The sequence below is a fragment of the Chelonoidis abingdonii genome, chromosome 16, assembly GCF_003597395.2.
Source record: "Chelonoidis abingdonii isolate Lonesome George chromosome 16, CheloAbing_2.0, whole genome shotgun sequence".
NCBI classification, from domain to species: Eukaryota; Metazoa; Chordata; order Testudines; family Testudinidae; genus Chelonoidis; species Chelonoidis abingdonii.
The window spans coordinates 27,829,307-27,847,411 of NC_133784.1; the positions used below are offsets into that span (position 1 = coordinate 27,829,307).

An 18,105-nucleotide genomic window follows, 5' to 3' on the forward strand; every position below is an offset into this window, starting at 1 on the left:
ACCTGTAATGAGGAGTTACTATATCACTGATCTTGCCCATTATATGGTTTTTCTACACAGCTCTGAAACATTAGATTTCCATCAGTTCAGGTAAAATATCTTTGTGCTGTTAAAAATAGAAAGTTTTTGCTATGCAGGTGAATGTGTGCCCTGTGGTTACTGGAAACTGTTGTGTTGGTACAGTGCTCCAGTTAGTAAAAATGGGCCAAAAGTAATACTGTGGTTTATGCATGGAGTCTGTGATATCTTGGCAGCCTCCATAGCCCGGTTACAGTTACATTTTATTTGTATCTTATGAACAAAAAATATGTAAAAATATTTTTTATAGTGAGTCATGAGGAGTTGACTTCATTCAGAGAAGATCACCATGGTAGATACTGAGTAAACGTATGGTTTTGAAAGACTGGGTTTCCTGGTGTTAGCAATATGTACAGATGCCTAATGTGTTTGTATTTGCTGCCAATGAGAAGAAACCATTGTATCTGAGAGGGCGTGTGTAGCGATTAAGGTAGAAGGCTTTGCATTTGTGAAATATTGGTTTTATTTTCACTTCAGCCACTAAATGGCTCTGTGAACTTGGGGCTGTGAGGAAAACATAAATGATCCCTGCCTCCAATAGTGACATGGAGCTAATTAATATTTGTAAAGCACTCCAACATCATAGGGTGGAAACTGCTGCAGAAGTGTGAAGTATTGTTGTTTATATTAATTAAGTCTTAACATCTAGGCCAGGGGTTCTCTCAACAATTTTTTGGTGGCTTCCAAGTGTGGCCACCAACTCTTGCTGGTAATTGCTCAGACAATTTTTCATAAAATACTTAATTTACTTTAGAAAAATACAAATAAATATGCACATGTAAATGTTCAAATCATAGTAATTTATTTATGTAGGGCTTCTTTTGCAGACTCAATAATAAAAGTAATGTACTGTTGTCTGTATTCTTTAGTGGACGTAAACACAACAGAAACAGAAATAAGGTGGTCTGCATGTTCTTGTCTTTTTTTAATTGTTTCTCTTACTTGTTTTGCTTGCATTTTTTTAGACTTGCTAGCTAGTAAGTCTGCTTCTGTGAAAAGTGATATTTGTATGTTTGTTAATATCATTTTGCACAGCACCAGACTTGTGAGGTAGCTGGGAAGCAGTAAAAAGTGATATTAACAAATATCACTTTTTGCAGTTGAGTTGCTTAGCCCTGGCAAGCTGGGGAACAAATTAAGCCTTGGATGGGGAGCTGGGTAGGGAGGCAGCAATGGCAATGAGAGGGCTGGTGAGCCCAGGAATTGAGTCCTGTGGCCGAGGGATGGAGCCCAGCGCTGAGTAGCCAAAGCCCTGCGGTCATAGCCCGTGGCAGGAGCATGCAACCAGAGCCTGCTGCCCGCCACACCAGGGCTGAAGTCAGAAGCCTGAGCCTCACCACCTTGGGAAGATGGGCAACTCACACCAGCTCTCTGCTCCTCTGGTGTTTGTGGCTCCAGAGGGGGGCAAGGCCCAACTCCTCCTAGCAGCCCCAGGGGAGGGGCTGCTGCTTTGCTCCTCCCTTCCCCAAATTGCCACTCAAGAGACTGTGGCCACAACAAAAGCTGTGCATGGCCACATGCGGTCACGGTTGCAGTATTTGAGAAATGCTGATCTTGGGTTATTGTTAGCCTTATTAGAATACACAAAAGCATTGCCTTGTTCAAGGCTCTTTATAATCATCAGCTAGTGGTTTCCCTGGTGAGCTGTGTACCAGAAGATGACTTTGTGCTACAGCAATAACCAGGGTTAAATTGTGGCATTAAGCCATGTACTGGAGATGGCGCAGAGTCGTGCTGTCCCAAGAGACATTCTTCTCTAAGAAGGTACTTCCTGGAATGCACAGCTACTACACCAAGGTTCTGTGGATCTTTCTGTCAGTTGTCAACTGGCTCGACTGGCTGGCCTTGTTGGGGTGTGGACCTGCCTCCTTCATATGTCCTTTGCACGGAAAAACACTTTCATCATCTCCAGCTCTGTGGAATCTTTGCACTCTGAGCACAGGGACTCCCTTTATGTGTCATTCGGTGCTTTACCTCCCTCCAATATTTGCACAGGGGTCAAACACAGTCTGGTCCCAAACATGTGAAAGATATATGGTGTATCTCCTCCTAAAAGGGCCATGTATTTCTGAGGAAATATGATTATTGAGGAAAATGAGCTACCCTTACTGTTACAAATATAGTTCAAATCAGGGATTGAAAAATTCATCTGTCACCTCACTTAGGCGAGTGGTTCTTGGATGTGTTTTGAGAATGATGAGTGGACAGGTTAAGCTGTCATTTTCTGCAGCATTTAAACTTTCACATTTTAAAAAAATGAAGCTTCTGGATTTTATAGCTGGAAAAATAACCCTTTTAATCATGAATTGGTGCTGTCTTCCTGAGTAATGCTTCTGATGCTTCTCATTGCTGGTACTTGACAAGACTAAATACAATTAACAAAGCTCTGTCTCTTCAGTTCTGTGATTCACAAACCTGGGGCAACAGTGAAAACAAAGACTGTGACTGTTTCACTTTTGCTGTGGGTTGGGAAACCCAGAGCAGAAGCAGCAGATATTGGAATTATTTGGGGGTAAGGTGGGGGGAGGACTACTACTAACCACTTCCTTGTATCACCATGAAACATGAAAATACTTTGTGTATTCAGACTGCTACCTTAGTGACTATTTTGAAACAAGCTCCTAAGCTGTGATCAAGAATCATACTGTGATATGGTGGTATATACTATGAGATTTTTTTCTAATGGCATAGTGTACTATATTGAGAAGCTATTTATGCTTGCTTATTCTGTCTCGAAAATCAGTATTCATTTTCTACGTGATATTGTTTGATCCTTATAGGAGACAGAATGGTTCAGCAAGTTGCAGAAAACATAAATTTTCCTCAGGAGGAAGAGAAGATACTGAATCTCTGGAACACGCTTGATTGTTTTCAGGAATGCCTGAAACAGTCAAAAAACAGACCAAGGTAAAAAGCAACGTAAAAGATACAACTAGTGTGCATGAAAATAAAGAGCTTATTTACCTGTAGCTCTTCTCCCTTCTGCTTGTCCACTCATACTACAGCTGCTGCCTCCTTTAGAACTCTCTCTAAGCCCGCACCACTTTCCATGTTATTACCTTTTCTTTTTTTTTCTTCCTGAAGAAGGTAGGGGTGGGTGTGTGGGTGTGTGTGTCAACCACATACTCATTTGGAACCAGAAGTACACAATCAGGCAGCAGCAGAGACACACAAAAAAAAATACAGTACAGTAATGTTAATTTTTTTAATAGTTTACATTGAAAGAGCAGCATTTTTTGTCTGTATAGTAAAATTTCAACGCAGTATTAAGTCAATGTTCAGTTGTAAACTTTTGAAAAAACAACCATAATGTCTTTTGTTCAGAGTTACGAACATTTCAGAGTTGTAAACAACCTCCATTCCTAAGGTGCTCAGAACTATGAGGTTCTACTACACCTCTACCCCGATATAATGTGACCCAATATAACATGAATTCAGATATAGTGTTTTAAAGCAGTGCTCCGGGGTGGAGCGGGGCTGTACACTCCGGTGGATGAAAGCAAGTTGGATATAACATGGTTTCACCTATAACATGGTAAGATTTTTTGGTTCCCGAGGCAGCGTTATATCGAGGTAGAAGTGTATACAACTTGTGGAGCCATATAAGCAGGAGCAGCACAAGCACAGAGGAATGGTCTTCCTGTTTTGTGAGGGCTGATTTTGAACTAGTCATTTATATTGCCTCTTGTTTCACAGATTTACTTTCTATGATGGCCCTCCATTTGCAACTGGGCTTCCACACTATGGCCACATTCTTGCAGGAACCATTAAAGATATAGTAACCAGATTTGCTCACCAGAGTGGCTTTCATGTTGACAGAAGATTTGGATGGGATTGTCATGGTTTACCTGTGGTACGTGCAATAAGCGATCCTACAGAAATTTTTGCTATCTTGATCTTTGCATATGGTTATCTGTGCATCTGGATAACTTATGTCCTCTTCCCTGCCCTCTTTTATTAACCCCCCAGAATTCCTCTGAAATAGCGGTCCCCAAACTTTTGAGGGTCTTGCCGCCCCCTGCTCCCTCCACCTTTCTGGAGCCTTGCCTGGGAGCAGGGCCATAGCTGGGGGGGCGCAGAGATGTGGACTGCGATAAGGGGTAGGGTCTCGGTCCGGGAGATATGCCACAGTCAGGGGCAGGAGCAGAGTCGCAGCTGGGCTGCGGTGGGGGCTGTCAGCTGGGCCCACAGCCAAGTGCAGCTCCACTCCTGGCCTTTCCCCCCAGCCTTAGCCCAAGGCCGGGAACAGAGCTGTGGCTGGGGCCAGGAGTGCGCAGGCCCAGGAGCCAGGAATGTGGCTGGGGTTGGGACTGGAGTAGAGGTGGGGGTGGCGAGGGGCTGGATGGCACTCCCTCCCTGCCCCTGTAGGGGCTGGCCCAGGCCCTACCGTGCTTACCCCACACGGTCCTCCATGCCACCGCAGCGGGGTGCACCCCACACTTGGGAGACATCTGCTCTAAAACCTTGATGGAGACCTCCGTTTGAGTACTTTTTTCTTTTGTTACCCATGAGGATTTGGTTAGCTTGGGGAGCCCATCAATCACTCACAATGGAGCTGAATGTTCTGCTTTGTTCATGACTTTTAAATTATGCTGAAATATCTACATTCCCCTCCTTGTGTAGTGGTTTTGAATTGTCCATGAAAAGGTGCTATAGGAACCCATTTTGGTTCAATCATCTCCTTTGTGCATGAAGTACCTTTTCATGGTATGTATTTTTTGTTTGGCCCCTGCATCCCAAATTTGATCCTGGGAAACTGAATGAGTAATGCCTAGTATAACTTTACTGGACTAGCATGTCATTTAGAAATTTGATATGTTTCAAAGCAAGTGATTCAAAAGACTGTAAGTTTGCTGTACAAAGTACAAGTAACTATGCAAGCCTATTGTTAATAGTTACCATGCAAAGGATGACCGTTTTATTGACTTACTATGTTTATGACAGCCCTTATTTCTGAAGGACAGACTCATCCATTACTGGTGTTATTGTGTATGTGAGTACAGGTGATGGTTGTCGGAGGAGAAAACCCTGTACATCCAAAATAGCTCAAATGTACATGCTTTTTTGCATGAGAAATTTGCACATGCAGATTTGACCTGGGCTTTGGATGTATTTGTATAGCCATAGGGCTGGGACGAAAATTAATGAGCTGGAAGATCCTGAAGATTTTGCACTGCAATATGTATTGACTTTTTCTTTTCTTTTTTTTCCCCCTCCCTCCCCTCCTCCTCTCCAGGAGTATGAAATTGACAAAACACTAGGAATCAAAGGGCCAGAGGATGTGGCCAAAATGGGTATTGCAGAATATAACAATCAGTGCAGGGGGATTGTGATGAGATACTCTACAGAATGGAAGGTAAGTAGAATGTCAGTATTAACTCTGCCTGTCTCTCTAAAATTGCATGTAATTCTTATGCAATTCACTAGGACATAGTGAAACTACTTTTGCTGCTCCTGAGGAAAAATAGAGCAGAGCTAACAGTGTTCACTGATGACAGCAGAACTCCCAACTCTGCCTTCTGAGCTAAAGTACTAAGGCCTTGGCTACACTTGAGTTACAGCGCTGTTGGTGGCTTTATAGCGCTGTAACTCACTCCCCGTCCACACTGGCAAGGCACATACCGCGCTGTATCTCCGTGGCTACAGCAGTGCTTGTACTCCACCTCCCTGAGAGAAATAAAGAGTATAGTGCTGCTGCAGCACTGCGCCACCAGTGTAAATGGGGAATAATCTTAGTACACTGTGACTCACCTTGGGAAGCTTCCCATTATCCTTTTAAGTGAAGGTCCCGTTCTTTGTTTTGTTGTGAACTCCGGGCTCCCGGAGCTGCTTATCAAAAAAACAAACACAGCTACTGTTTGCCATGAATGAGCAGAGGTAGGCAGGGGGGCTCCCTTTGGAACGCCCACAGCTAGTGTTTGCTTGAAGAGAGGAGGAGAGAGGGGGCTTGAGGAGAGAAGCAGCATGGCAGGAAGGTGGGGGATGTCTGTTTCGGCAGTGGCTGCTTATCTGGTCTGTGAGGGGAAAAATAACAGCTGCTATTTGCTTTCAGTGAGTGAGAGAGGGGTAGGGGAGGGGGTCGGAACTTGCAAGGCAGCGTGCTGACACAGTGTCAGCTCCAAAAATCCACACACTCTCCCCCCTATGCTCCCTGACACACTCCACCCCGCCCGTTTTGAAAAGCACGTTGCAGCCACTTGAATGCTGGGATAGCTGCCCATAATGCACCACTCCCAATGCCGCTGCAGATGCTGTAAATGTGGCCACGACAGTGCACTGGTAGCTGTCAGTGTGGCCAGACAGCAGTGCTTTCCCTACTCAGCTGTACGAAGACAAGTTTAACTCCCAGCGCTGTACAGCTGCAAGTGTAGCCATACCCTTAAGCTGCCAGAGTCCCTACTCCCCAGGAGGTGGGTCCTAGCATCTGCATTTCTGAATGAGTCATAAGGAATTAAGGCAAGGGTTTGTGAAATTGCATGGCATTGTCTTGATGATGCACTATTAAATCACAATGTCTGGATGTTACTGTGTTGTGACATCAAAGGGAATTGAGAGAGAGCAAACTCTCAAATTGAGATCCATGGTTTCAATGTGAATAAAAGATAAATCTGAAAAGGACTAAGATTTTAACTTTGATAAAACATTGACCAAGAACACTGGGCGTACATCACAAATTTTGGTCAGTTTGTATCCACAAAACTTGTCAGCATTTTTTGTGCATGTAGCTTGATTGTGATGGTGAATCTTTATACATGTGCATCTACTTGATTGCAGGAATAAATATAGTCTGACTCTTACTGCATCAACATATATCAATATCAGGAAAGGTCTATCCTGGTTTTGGTCATGTTTCAAAGTTGGCAGATAGCATAGCTACCCACCCAACAAAAGGATATCACTTATCAAAGTGAAGCATAATGTTCATGTAACTTACTCATTAATTGACTTGTGTGCTCTGTGTGATTAGCTATGAAGCGAAGACTTGTCAGAGTCCTTGTGGCTTTAGCAATGTGGCTTCCAAGTATAGGGAGGCCAGAAGAGGCAGCTGGTCCTGAAATAATTTTGTACAGTGTCTACACAATGGCTTTTCCAGTTCTGATTTAGATAAATGTTGAGAGATCTCAGACTAGAAATGGAGAGAACTGTGAAGCGCTCTGTTCTTTTCCCCATTTTCACTATCGCCATAGGAGGTACATGGCTTTGGCTGCACTAGTTTTGTTTTTTTTATCATAACCAAGTTTCTGGTGAATCATTTGGCAGTATGCTGAGCAAAGGTCTGACCCACTAGCTACAATACACTCTGTAACTCTAAGTTTAGTTGCAGTGAGTAGATGCTTCTGTATTGCATGGCTTTGGATTTAAGGAAAGGCCTGTATTCATGACCTTTTCTTCGCATACTGCATGCTAGATAAAGTACTCTACCAGGCTTGAGTGTTTTGTGGGCTTGGTTCACTGGTAGGGGTAGAACATGTTGCTGTTTAAACAAGCTATTACAAAGAGATAAATCTGGGAAATGTACCATGATCTTAGTTTTAAGCTGCCTTTCAAGCTGTATGTTCATATTTTAACAGATTAGCATTACCAGACTGGGACGCTGGATCGACTTTGACAATGACTATAAAACTCTATATCCTGAGTTCATGGAGACTGTCTGGTAAGTAGTCTTAACTTCTAACAGCATCAAGAGAATGCTATCTCTTTTGAAATGCTCTTGTTGTTAAAATTGTATAGTGAAATGTGATTTTTTTTTTTTTTTTTTTCCCATAAAGGAGCATGTTTCCTACATTTCTCAAGAGATATTTTTTTACTGCTGGTCAGAAGTATGGAAAATGGGCCGGTTTAAGCATCTCGCCTATTATTTCTCTTTGAGCTTATTTCCATATACAATGTGAAAATATGTCAGGCAAGAGACTTAATGATTTGCCTGTTCTTGGTTCACTTGAATCAAGTTTTTGAAAGAAAAGTATAAAGTGGACATTAATAGAAGAAGTGGTCATTGCTAGTCTGGCTCTGAAGTCTCATCCCTGATCTACTCCATTCAAACTTAGTAGGTTTGCAGAATGACCTTGAAGATTTTCTCTTGTCTCTTTAACGTGTAAGGGTATGTAGCCCAGAAAAAAATTCCCTTCTTGATGTTTTCAAGAGGACAAACAATTCAAATTCTGGATAGCTGTAGCTAAAATCCTTTTGTTAGGTTGAATTCAGATGCTGGGAATCTAGTGCTCTTTCAGTTTTTTTATTTGTGGCTCTAGGGTTTGGCAGCTTCTTGTGACTTCTCTGGAAAATCACTAGGATGGCTCATCAGCCCTCTGGTGAAATGCCAAGGCTAGTTACTAGATTTCTGAGGGAGAGAAAAAAAGTATTACTTCACCTGCTTTGTCTGTCTAAGGAGAGAAATCCTGCATGGCTGAGGATTCCCGAATTCAGCGAACACTATGGACAAAATCATATTGGCCTTCAGGTGTTAAACTCACAAGTGGATTTATATAGCTAAGTTTAAACGTAGCTCTGGCTCATTATCAATGCCTTAAATTTCTCATGGGTTTTTATAGAATTTTTCTGTTGTCTCAACGTTTTCTCTTGCATGAAAAAGTAAAACCTATTTAGAGTCAAATTAAATGGGTAAAATAAATTGCAGATTACTTCTTTGACTTTAAGAATGAACGACAGCTAATTCTCTTGAGGCGCTCTGACCTGACTCTGGGAGGAAAATACGGCTCCTATGCCCTATAGGACGAGATGCCAGTATGTTAATATTGGTAACGAATGCGCTGTCTCACTATCCCTAGTCCTTCAGTTAAATACACTAAGGATTTTTGGCATTAGTTTCTTAATTTTTCTACCTATTTCAGTGACTCTTCTCCTCCAGCTTTTCCCAAGACACAAGATCCTGGAGACTGATCAAACAACATTTCTAACAGTTACCCATGGTGTGATTGATTGGCGATCCCTCGATTCGAGGATGATCTCTACCATGGATTTACATATGGATCCTGAGATGACTCAGGAGTCTGATCCTGGAACTGCAAATCCACCTGCAGTAGGTACAGACATTTTGTGACAGGCCAGAGGCCTGCTGAGAGAAAGTTAGTTATTTCCTTCCTCCTCTCTCTCTCGTCAGCTTCAAGGGCAAGGCGCTTCTCCTCGGAGTGGACCACTGCCTGATGGGGTATATGGAGCCATTGGGGATATGGGAGCCATTGCTCTTCCTTTCTTGATATCCACATCAGTTTTCTTAAAATACACTTTCAGTGTGTCTTTGTAGCATTTTCTCTGCCCACCACAGGATCTCTGATCGGGGTGAGCTGAGAGTAGAGGTTTTTGTTTTGGGAGGCGAGCATCTGGCATCCACACACAGTGTCCAGCCCAGCGAAGTTGGTGCATGAGGATCATTGCTTCAATGCTGGTGACATCGGCTTCAGCAAGAATGCTGGTGTTAGTGTGATCTTGCCACTTGACACAAAGGCTCTTCTGGAGGCATTGCTGGGGATATATCTCCAAACCCTTGAGGTGCTGTCGGTAGGTCACCCAAGTTTCGCATCCATAGAGGAGTGTTGGAATAACAGTTGTCTTATAGACCTGGATCTTGGTGTCCTGCTGCAGGTCATGGTCTGTGAAACGTGTTGGAGCAATTTCCCAAAGGAAGCACTTGCGCACTGGATCCTGTGCTGGATCTCACTGTTGATTTTTGCATTTTCAGGAAGTTGGCTACTGAAGTAGCAAAAGTCCTCAACTGCCTCCAAAATCTGACCCTCGAAGGTGATTTGTGGTGGGTCATGTGCAGGGTCTGAAGCAGATTGATAGAACACATTAGTCTTCTCTATATTGAGTGAGAGTCCTAGGCTTTGTTAAGCTTGTGCAAGAAAATCCAATATGGACTGAAGGTCATTCTCTGTGTACATGAGGATGACACAGTTATCAACATACTGAAGGTCAGTAATGGATTCCCTGAAGACTTTAGACTTCAAGTGGAGATGTTGAAGATTAAAGAACGCCCATCCATTCTGTATTGAATGTCAGCTCCACTGGGGAGATGATCTTTAATGAGGACACCTCCCCATAACTGGCTCAACTGGCGGGGCCCAGGGGTTTGGGACAGACAAGGAGGCAGGAGCGGTGATGAGGTTAGGTCTCCAGATTTGAGTGTCTTAGATGAATTTCTGTTCCAAAGTGTGTATGCTAGTGAACTGTAAACTAGTGTCCAGGTTGATTTTAGGACAAAGCAGGATACTGAGGCCTCGAACGTGAACATGAACATTTCTCTGCAAATATAATGATTCTAACAATTGTTTCTATCCCTTTGGGTCTGCTCTCACACAGAGCTATTTCAGCATTTGTCCACGTTAAATCTGTGGCTTCCTTTCTGCATTTTAACAGAGCTCTCATAGTCCAGGGGTAGTGAGTGGGGGAAGCAGGGCTGAGGCAGGGAGAATTTTATTAGAGATGGGCTTTGCTGAATGGCTGGATAGTAACCTGAATATTAAAACGGGACCACATCATGCCATTGATTCAGTCCATTGATTTAATCTAGGAGTTCTGCAGTGGTGGAAATACAGCAGTATGGTCCGGTATGCCGTACTAGTCAGCTATTCATAGCCAGTACACTGTACCGGAAAGATACAGGAGGAGCAGAACGCCGGCAGCTCCTTCGGTGCAGCTGTACCGCCCCCCAGCCCTTCCACACAGCTGCATCTAGTGTCTCCTATCTGGAATCCGTAGGCAGCCTCGCTGGAGGAGCTGCTGGCATGGGGCTGCCCAACGTTCCTGCTCCTTTCACTGTTGCGGTTCACTGGGCTTTCTTGGGAACCACAGTGGCAAAAGGAGCAGAACACCATGCCGGCAGCTCCTCCGGCACAGCTGTACTACTCCTAGCAACCGTGTCCTCCAGCAGGGCTGCTGTACAGACCCCAGACAGGATGCAGAAGATGCAGCTGTGTGGAAGGGCTGGGGGAAGTATAGCCTTGCTGGAAGGGCAACAATGCATCCTTGCTTAACCCCAGTTCTGATGATGAAAAGTTCCATCTCAAGGCCATTAAAGAGCACTGTGGCAGTCATCTGATCATGGAGAAGCCTTAGAACCTTGATAAATTTTGGAGGTCAGCCAAATATGGCTGGCACCTTCTACAGGGCTTCACTAAGATTTTTCCTGGATTTGGCAGGCAATGAAGAGCATGTCGGTTTTCCCGAGGAATGATTTAAAACTGCACTGAGATTTCGGCAATATGTCCTCAGCAAGGGGAAGTAATCGGTTTAAGAGGATATGGGCAAGAATTTTCCCTGCTGTAGATGGCAAGGCAATGCCTTGATAGTTTCCACACTCTGACTTATCGCCTTTCTTAAAGATTGTAACAATGTTAGCGTTTCTCAAGTCTTCAGGAATCATCTCATTATACCAGATATGAAGAAAAAGTTTGTGGAGCTTCCCTATCAGTTCTTCACCTCCAAACTTGTAGACTTCAGCTGGTATGCCATCTGGTCTTGCTGCTTTGTTGTTCTTAGTTTGCATAATGGCTCACGTTACTTATTCAAGAGTGTGGGGGGGCAGGAGGGGTAAGCAAGAGATTCTCTTTCATGTTGTTGAGGTATACATTTGATACTGGCATCAGAGACAGTTGACTCATGGCTCAGGAGTAGCTCTAAATGCTCCTTCCATCTGGCTTTGATGGCTTTGCTGTCCTTAAAATATGTTGACCCGTCTTGGGCTCAGAGTTATGTGGGTCAATGGCCCTTATTGCCTGAAAGAAACTCCTCATGTCATGTTTATCAGCATAAAGCTCAATCTCCTTGGCATTTTTTCTATGCCACTTATTTTTAATGCCACAGATTTTCCTTTGGGCTTCAGCATTGAATTGCTTGTATGACTTTTCTTCTGCTGGTGTGATATGTCATTTTGCCACATGCAATGAGTTTTTCTTTTCTGGTCAACCAGGCCCTGAGTCTCAGCATTGTTATCATACCAATCTTGGTGATAGCTGGTGACATAGCCAATGGACTCAGCATGTGCCGAGAGAATGGCAGTCTTTAATCCCTTCCAGAGATCTTTATCATCAGATGTAGGCGTAGCGGCAAACTTCTCTTGGCGACACTGCTAAAGTTTCTCCTGAGTCACTATATCTTCAAGGGAGTTGACGTTGAATTTCTTTTGTACTGATTTTGTGTGCTTGTGATGCCTGGAGGTGATCTGGAAATTCATGACTGAGCAAACAGGGCAATGGTCTGTCCAACTGTCATCAGTTCCATGCATGGCCCTCATGATGCAGATATCCTTCTGGTCTTGAGCGCTAACAATAACATAGTCAAGAAAGTGCCAATGCCAGGAGCGTGGGTGTCTCCAGGTGGTCTTACACTTCACACTTTGTCTAAAGATGGTGTTTGTGATGACCAAGCAATATTCTACACATTTGCTCACGAGGAGGATGCCACTGGAGTTAGCCTTTCCTACTCCTTCTTTTCCGATTCCACAGATCTGATTCCCATGGTGTACTGTCGTAGTGGAAGCCTGGAAACCACCTGTAAGCATTAAAACAAACTTAGGTCCCAATAGTAACTGGTGAATGAGCATCCAAATGCTCTGCACATTTGTTATAGGTTAGGGCTGTGGTTCTCAACCACAGGTCTTCTGGTGGGGGATATCAACTCATCTAGATATTTGCTTAGTTTTACAATAGGCTACATAAAAAGCACTAGCGAAGTCAGTGCAAACTAAAATTTCATACAATAACTTGCTTATACTGCTCTCTCTCTATAAATTGAAATGTAAGTATAATATTTATATTGCAGTGGATTTATTTTATAATTATATGATAAAATAGAAAAAGTGTGTAATTTTTCAGTAATAGTGTGCTGTGACACTCTTTTTTTTTTTGTATTCTTATATTTTTTTTACTCTTTTGTAAGCAAGTAGTTTTTGAGTGAGGTGAAACTCGGGGGTATGCAAGACAAATCAGACACCTGAAGGGCGTGCAATGGTCTGGAAAGGTTGAAAGTGACTGGGATAGGTCATATTTGCTGAAGCAAGGTGTAAGCCAAGCATACTTTTTTCTGGAATTGTCTTATCTTGTAGTGGGGGCTTGAATACTGTGTTTTATCTGTGGTAGGGAAGTATCTCCTGAACTTGTCCTGCAGTGGCCGAACAAGTGACATAAACCTTTAGTGCCTTGTCCAATTTAGAGCATGCTGTCTCTGACCTTGCCTAGGAACAAATATATCTGTGGTTAAAGAACCAATTTATTTAAAATATGGCTCCATTCTTCCTGCTGACCCTACTGAGACAAGACAGTTAGGCTTGCTTTCTGTGACCGAATAGTACTAAATTAGGAATCAAAGTAAAGTAGGCTATGTCAGGGTTCCCTCCTCACTCTGAACTCTGGGTTACAGATGTGGGGACCTGCATGAAAGCCCCCCTAAGCTTATTTCTACCAATTTAGGTTAAAAACTTCCCCAAGGCACAAATCCTTCCTTGTCTTTGGGTGGGTATTGCTGCCACCACCGAGTGAGTTAGACAAAGATTCAGGAAGAGGACCACTTGGATATTTCTCCAAAATATCCCCCAAGCCCCTTCACCCCCTTTCCTGGGGAGGCTTAAGAATAATATACCAACCAAATATGTAAACAAGGTGAGCACAGATCAGACCCTTGGGGTTTTAGGACACTAAAAACTAATCTGTTTCTTAAAAGCAGAACTTTATAATAAAGAAAAAATGTAAAAGAAGCACCTCTGTAAAATCAGGATGGAAGTTTGTCAAGGTTTTTTCCCCCACTTTGAACTTTAGGGTACAAAAAGTGGGGACCTGCATGAACACTTTTAAGCTTAATTACTAGCTTAAATCTGGTATGCTGCCACCAGCCAGAATTTAGTGTCTGGCACACTTTCTGTTCCCCCAAAACCTTCCCTGGGGAACCCAGACCAAAATCCCTTGGATCTTAAAACAAAGAGAAATTAATCATCTCCCTCCTTTCCCCCCGCCAGACTTTCCCCTCCCTGGGTTGCCTTGAGAGGCTTCACACCGATCCAAACTCCTTGGATCTTAAAACAAGGAGGAATTAACCATCACCCCTCCTTTCCCCCCACCAATCCCTGGTGAGTTCAGACTCAATCCCTTGGATTTTAAAACAAGGAAAAGTCAATCAAGTTCTTAAAAAGAGAGCTTTTAATTAAAGAAAGAAAAAGTAAAAATTATCTCTGTAAAATCAGGATGGAAAATGCTTTACAGGGTACTCCGATTCATATAGACTAGAGGGACTGCCCCGCCCCCCCCAGCCTTAGATTCAAAGTTACAGCAAACAGAGGTAAAAAATCCTTCCAGCAAAAAGACACATTTACATGTTGAGAAAACAAACCTAAGACTAATCTGCCTTGTCTGGCTACTACTTACAATCCTGAAACATGAAAGACTGATTCAGAAAGATTTGGAGAACCTGGAATGATGTCCCGTCCCTCTCAGTCCCGAGAGCGAACAACGAACCAAACAAAAAGCACAAACAAAGCCTTCCCTCCACCAAGATTTGAAACTATCTTGTCCCCCTATTGGTCCTCTGGAAAAATTCAGCCAGGTTTACTGAGCTGCTTAACCCTTTATAGGTAAAAGAGACATTAACCCTTAACCATCTGTTTATGACAAAGGTAATTTTACAGGATAATAAGATTTTAAAACACAGGATTCCCCTCAAGACAAAACTTCAAAGTTACAAAAAACAGGAATAAACCTCCCTTTTAGCACTGGAAAAATCCACAAGCTAAAACAAAAAATAATCTAACGCATTTCCTTGCTATTACTTACAATTTGTAATCTTGGATGCTTATTTCAGGTAGGGTTTTAGGAGGTGTGTTTTTCCTGCCCTAGTCTTTCTCTGTCCCGGGTAGAACAACAAAGAGAGCACAAACAAAACCCCCCCCCCCCCCCCCCCCCGCACATTTGAAAGTATCTTCTTCCCTTATTGTCCTTTTGGTCAGGTGCCAACCAGATTATTTGAGCTTCTTAAACCTTACAGTAAAGGAGGGGTTTTATGCTACCCTTAGCTGTATGTTTATGGCAGGCTATAATTCGGTTACCTCCTGTAACAATACATACATGTTTCAAAGAGAGAGTCTAGTAAAATTTCTTCTGCTGCTAGCAGATGAGGAATAGAAAGTTAGGGGAGAGACTCTAAAAGACCTGGAGGGGAAGGGGAGCTGGTGCCAAATACGATCAGTGTCAAATACAAAGCCTGTAAATTTCAGATGTGCCAGCTATATGTGAATTTCTCTTTTCTTCGGTGTATCCCATACAGGGATGGTTGAATGGTTTCTCTACATCATTAACGGGGGGGCTTTGTTTCTTGGTCACTTTTCTAAGAATTGTCTTGATTCAAGAGAAGAACAGAAAAGCATTTCATGAAGAGATGGAGGTTTAGTGTGAAATAAGCTAATTGATTTTAAGCACATTTCCTCTGAGCTACATTAAATAGAAGACTGTTTTCTGCAAAATAGTCTTTAGGGATGCAAGCCTTTTAAAAATAAACTAATTCCCTCCCAAAACAACAACAAAATTTCCCCTTCCCCCCCAAACACTTTGGTTGTGGCTTTACTTCATCTTTGTATGGATGAGGAACGGCTGAGATCTGCTGGAACCACATGCGGATAGAGTTGCCTTATACAGCTTTGTTAATGCTTTCCATTCTGATCTTATAGTGGAGGCTGTTTTACAGTTGTGAATCCCTCTCTGAGGGTATAATACTGATGTGCCAAACTGCGTAGTGCATTTAAGATTGAATATGCTTAAGAAGGAAATTGGGGTGAGGTCCCCAAACTGATTTTCATTTGCAAACCAGGCAGGATTTTGTGTCCAGGTCTGCATGAGTGGAAGGCTAGTGTGTCAAGCATTGCACCAGCTAATGTCCCTGGGCATACTGTCTTTATATAAATAAAGGCCCTTAATGAAATGTCTGTTCTGTGCTTGACAAAGTTTTGTGTTTGTACTGGCATTTAATGCTGCTTGGTAGTGGTGGTGGTGGCAGATGACTATTTGTTAAAGGTGAAACAGGCATTTCCAGTTGAGTAACTTTTACCCTTGAACAGAACTTAATCTTTTTTAATATTAAAGACTGAAACACTTTGGCAGAATCTTTTTAAAGGAGTCATAGGTGTTACTGTTAAGTAGTATTACTTAAATATTAGTTTTGTGCTCTGTTAAGAGAGTTCTGTGAGGGTTTCTGATGAGAAGGTACAGTCAGACCTCCAAGTCTTTTAAAAATATTTTTATTCATGCTTGTGTGGAATTTTTAGGTTTGTTTCTTTCAGTGCAAGGTTGATTCAAGAGGTGACTGTATTTATTTCCCAAAATAGTGTTGAGAGCCCACCATCCCTAGCTATTCTTAAATATCAGAAAGAGGATATATTTGGGGCCTGTTGACCTTGAATGTTTCTCAATGTTTATGTGCATTGGTGCTTTTTTCAAATAGTCTAATAGCACCGCCTAGTGTCTAATTCTGAAAGCTTCAGTCCTGAATATGGCTGAATTTAAAAACAGTCTATGGCAGTGCTTCTCAAAGTCAGGCTGCCGCTTGTTCAGGGAAAGCCCCTGGCGGTCCAGGACGGTTTGTTTACCTGCTGTGTCTGCAGGTTCGGCCGATCGTGGCTCCCATGGGTTGGAGTTGGCTGCTTCAGGCCAGAGGGGGCTGCGGGAAGGGCAGCCAGCACATCCCTCGGCCCGCATCTTTTCCCTCAGCCCCCATTGGCTTGGAGCAGTGAACCGCAGCCAGTGGGAGCTGCGATCGGCCGAACCTGCGGATGCAGCAGGTAAACAAACTGGCCTGGACCGCCAGGGGCTTTCCCTGAACAAGCGGCGGGCCGGCTTTGAGAAGCATGGTCTATGGGCTTGTCTACATGAGCACTTAGTTTGTGGTAAGTTTGGCTGTAAATCTACCCTGCACTAGCCTGCTCCACACTAAATGTCTGTGTAGACCCTGATGCTGCACTCTAAAAGACTTTGTTTAAAAAAAAAAAAAAAAAAAAAAAAAAAAAAAGCCCTGATCGTCTTGAGTTGCTTTTTCTATGGCTAATGACAGTGCTGGACTCCTTGCCTAAGCCTTATTTTTTAATCTTGTTTAACAGGAAAGTCCTTGTTGCCTTAAAAAACAACTGCAAACCCCTCTCCCCCTGGCTATAATGTTAGCTTGTGATGATTTTGAGAGTCCTGTTTCCCAAACTGCCTTGAATAGTGGAAGGGATTGCTTTGCCTTTCTTGAGAGCAAAGAATCCTAAATGGTTTCCGAGCTCTGACTGCTGATCCAGAATAGGCAAGATGCTAAACCTGCAACTAGACAAATCCCTAAAGCAATGGGTTTGAGAATAATTCCACAAGAACCTTGTAGATATTAGACTCCCTGTCAGAGTGGTCTACTGAGCTGCTTCCCTGTCGTGGAGTGTAAGTGTGTATGCAGGACAACTTTGTTGCACCTGGGACGTAAGTTGAAGGATGTACTGCATGGTAGGTGCCTGCTGGTTGTATGAGAATTGGGGAAATCTTTGCTTTCAGGATAACAGGCTTCAGGCACCTCTGAAGAACAGATTTGTGACAGTTTTCTTGGTACACAGATTAAGGTTAAATGTGATCTCAACTAACCAAAACTATGATGCCAAACTCCATTGTGGGTTGTATTGTGGGGGTAGTTTGTTACTTTGTGTGTGGGGTTTTTTTGTTTTGTTTTTTTTTATTTGTGACTGTAGTGCTTATCAGAGTATGGGGCTCAGCACCTGCAAATCCCATTGTTCGGAAGGAGTTCAATGTGCCTTTGAGAATTAGGTTGTCAGTCTGCAGATGCTTAAGATGGCGATCAGAAGTATGGGTTCACCTGTCTAATATTGTTTATAGAGTGAAATTCAAGGGAATAGATTTTTGTTTTAAGTGTTTTTTGAGTAACGAATTTCCTTTGCACACAGAAGTGACCTGTGGCGCAAGAAGTTTCCGCATGCTTCCCTGTAGTATTGCTGACCTTCCAGAAAGGGCTGCTGTTTCTCTGTGCCAGGATCACAAGCCTAATGCCTTT

At 43.0% G+C, this 18,105-nt stretch overlaps 1 protein-coding gene and 1 non-coding gene across 3 annotated transcripts in view; both read left to right on the forward strand.

Moving 5' to 3' along the window:
• The window catches only part of IARS1 (isoleucyl-tRNA synthetase 1), a 217,765-nt gene that overhangs the window by 30,259 nt on the left and 169,401 nt on the right, over positions 1-18,105 (forward strand). For both annotated transcript variants that reach the window (XM_075072949.1, XM_075072950.1), the window contains 4 exons: positions 2,859-2,985; positions 3,775-3,931; positions 5,315-5,434; positions 7,650-7,732. In XM_075072949.1, the coding sequence (XP_074929050.1) occupies positions 2,859-2,985; positions 3,775-3,931; positions 5,315-5,434; positions 7,650-7,732 (487 nt within the window). The remainder of the gene's footprint in view (positions 1-2,858; positions 2,986-3,774; positions 3,932-5,314; positions 5,435-7,649; positions 7,733-18,105) is intronic.
• LOC116827961 (small nucleolar RNA SNORA84) lies at positions 148-282 on the forward strand. Its single transcript, XR_004374422.1, has one exon. It is a non-coding gene; the product is annotated as a small nucleolar RNA SNORA84 (small nucleolar RNA).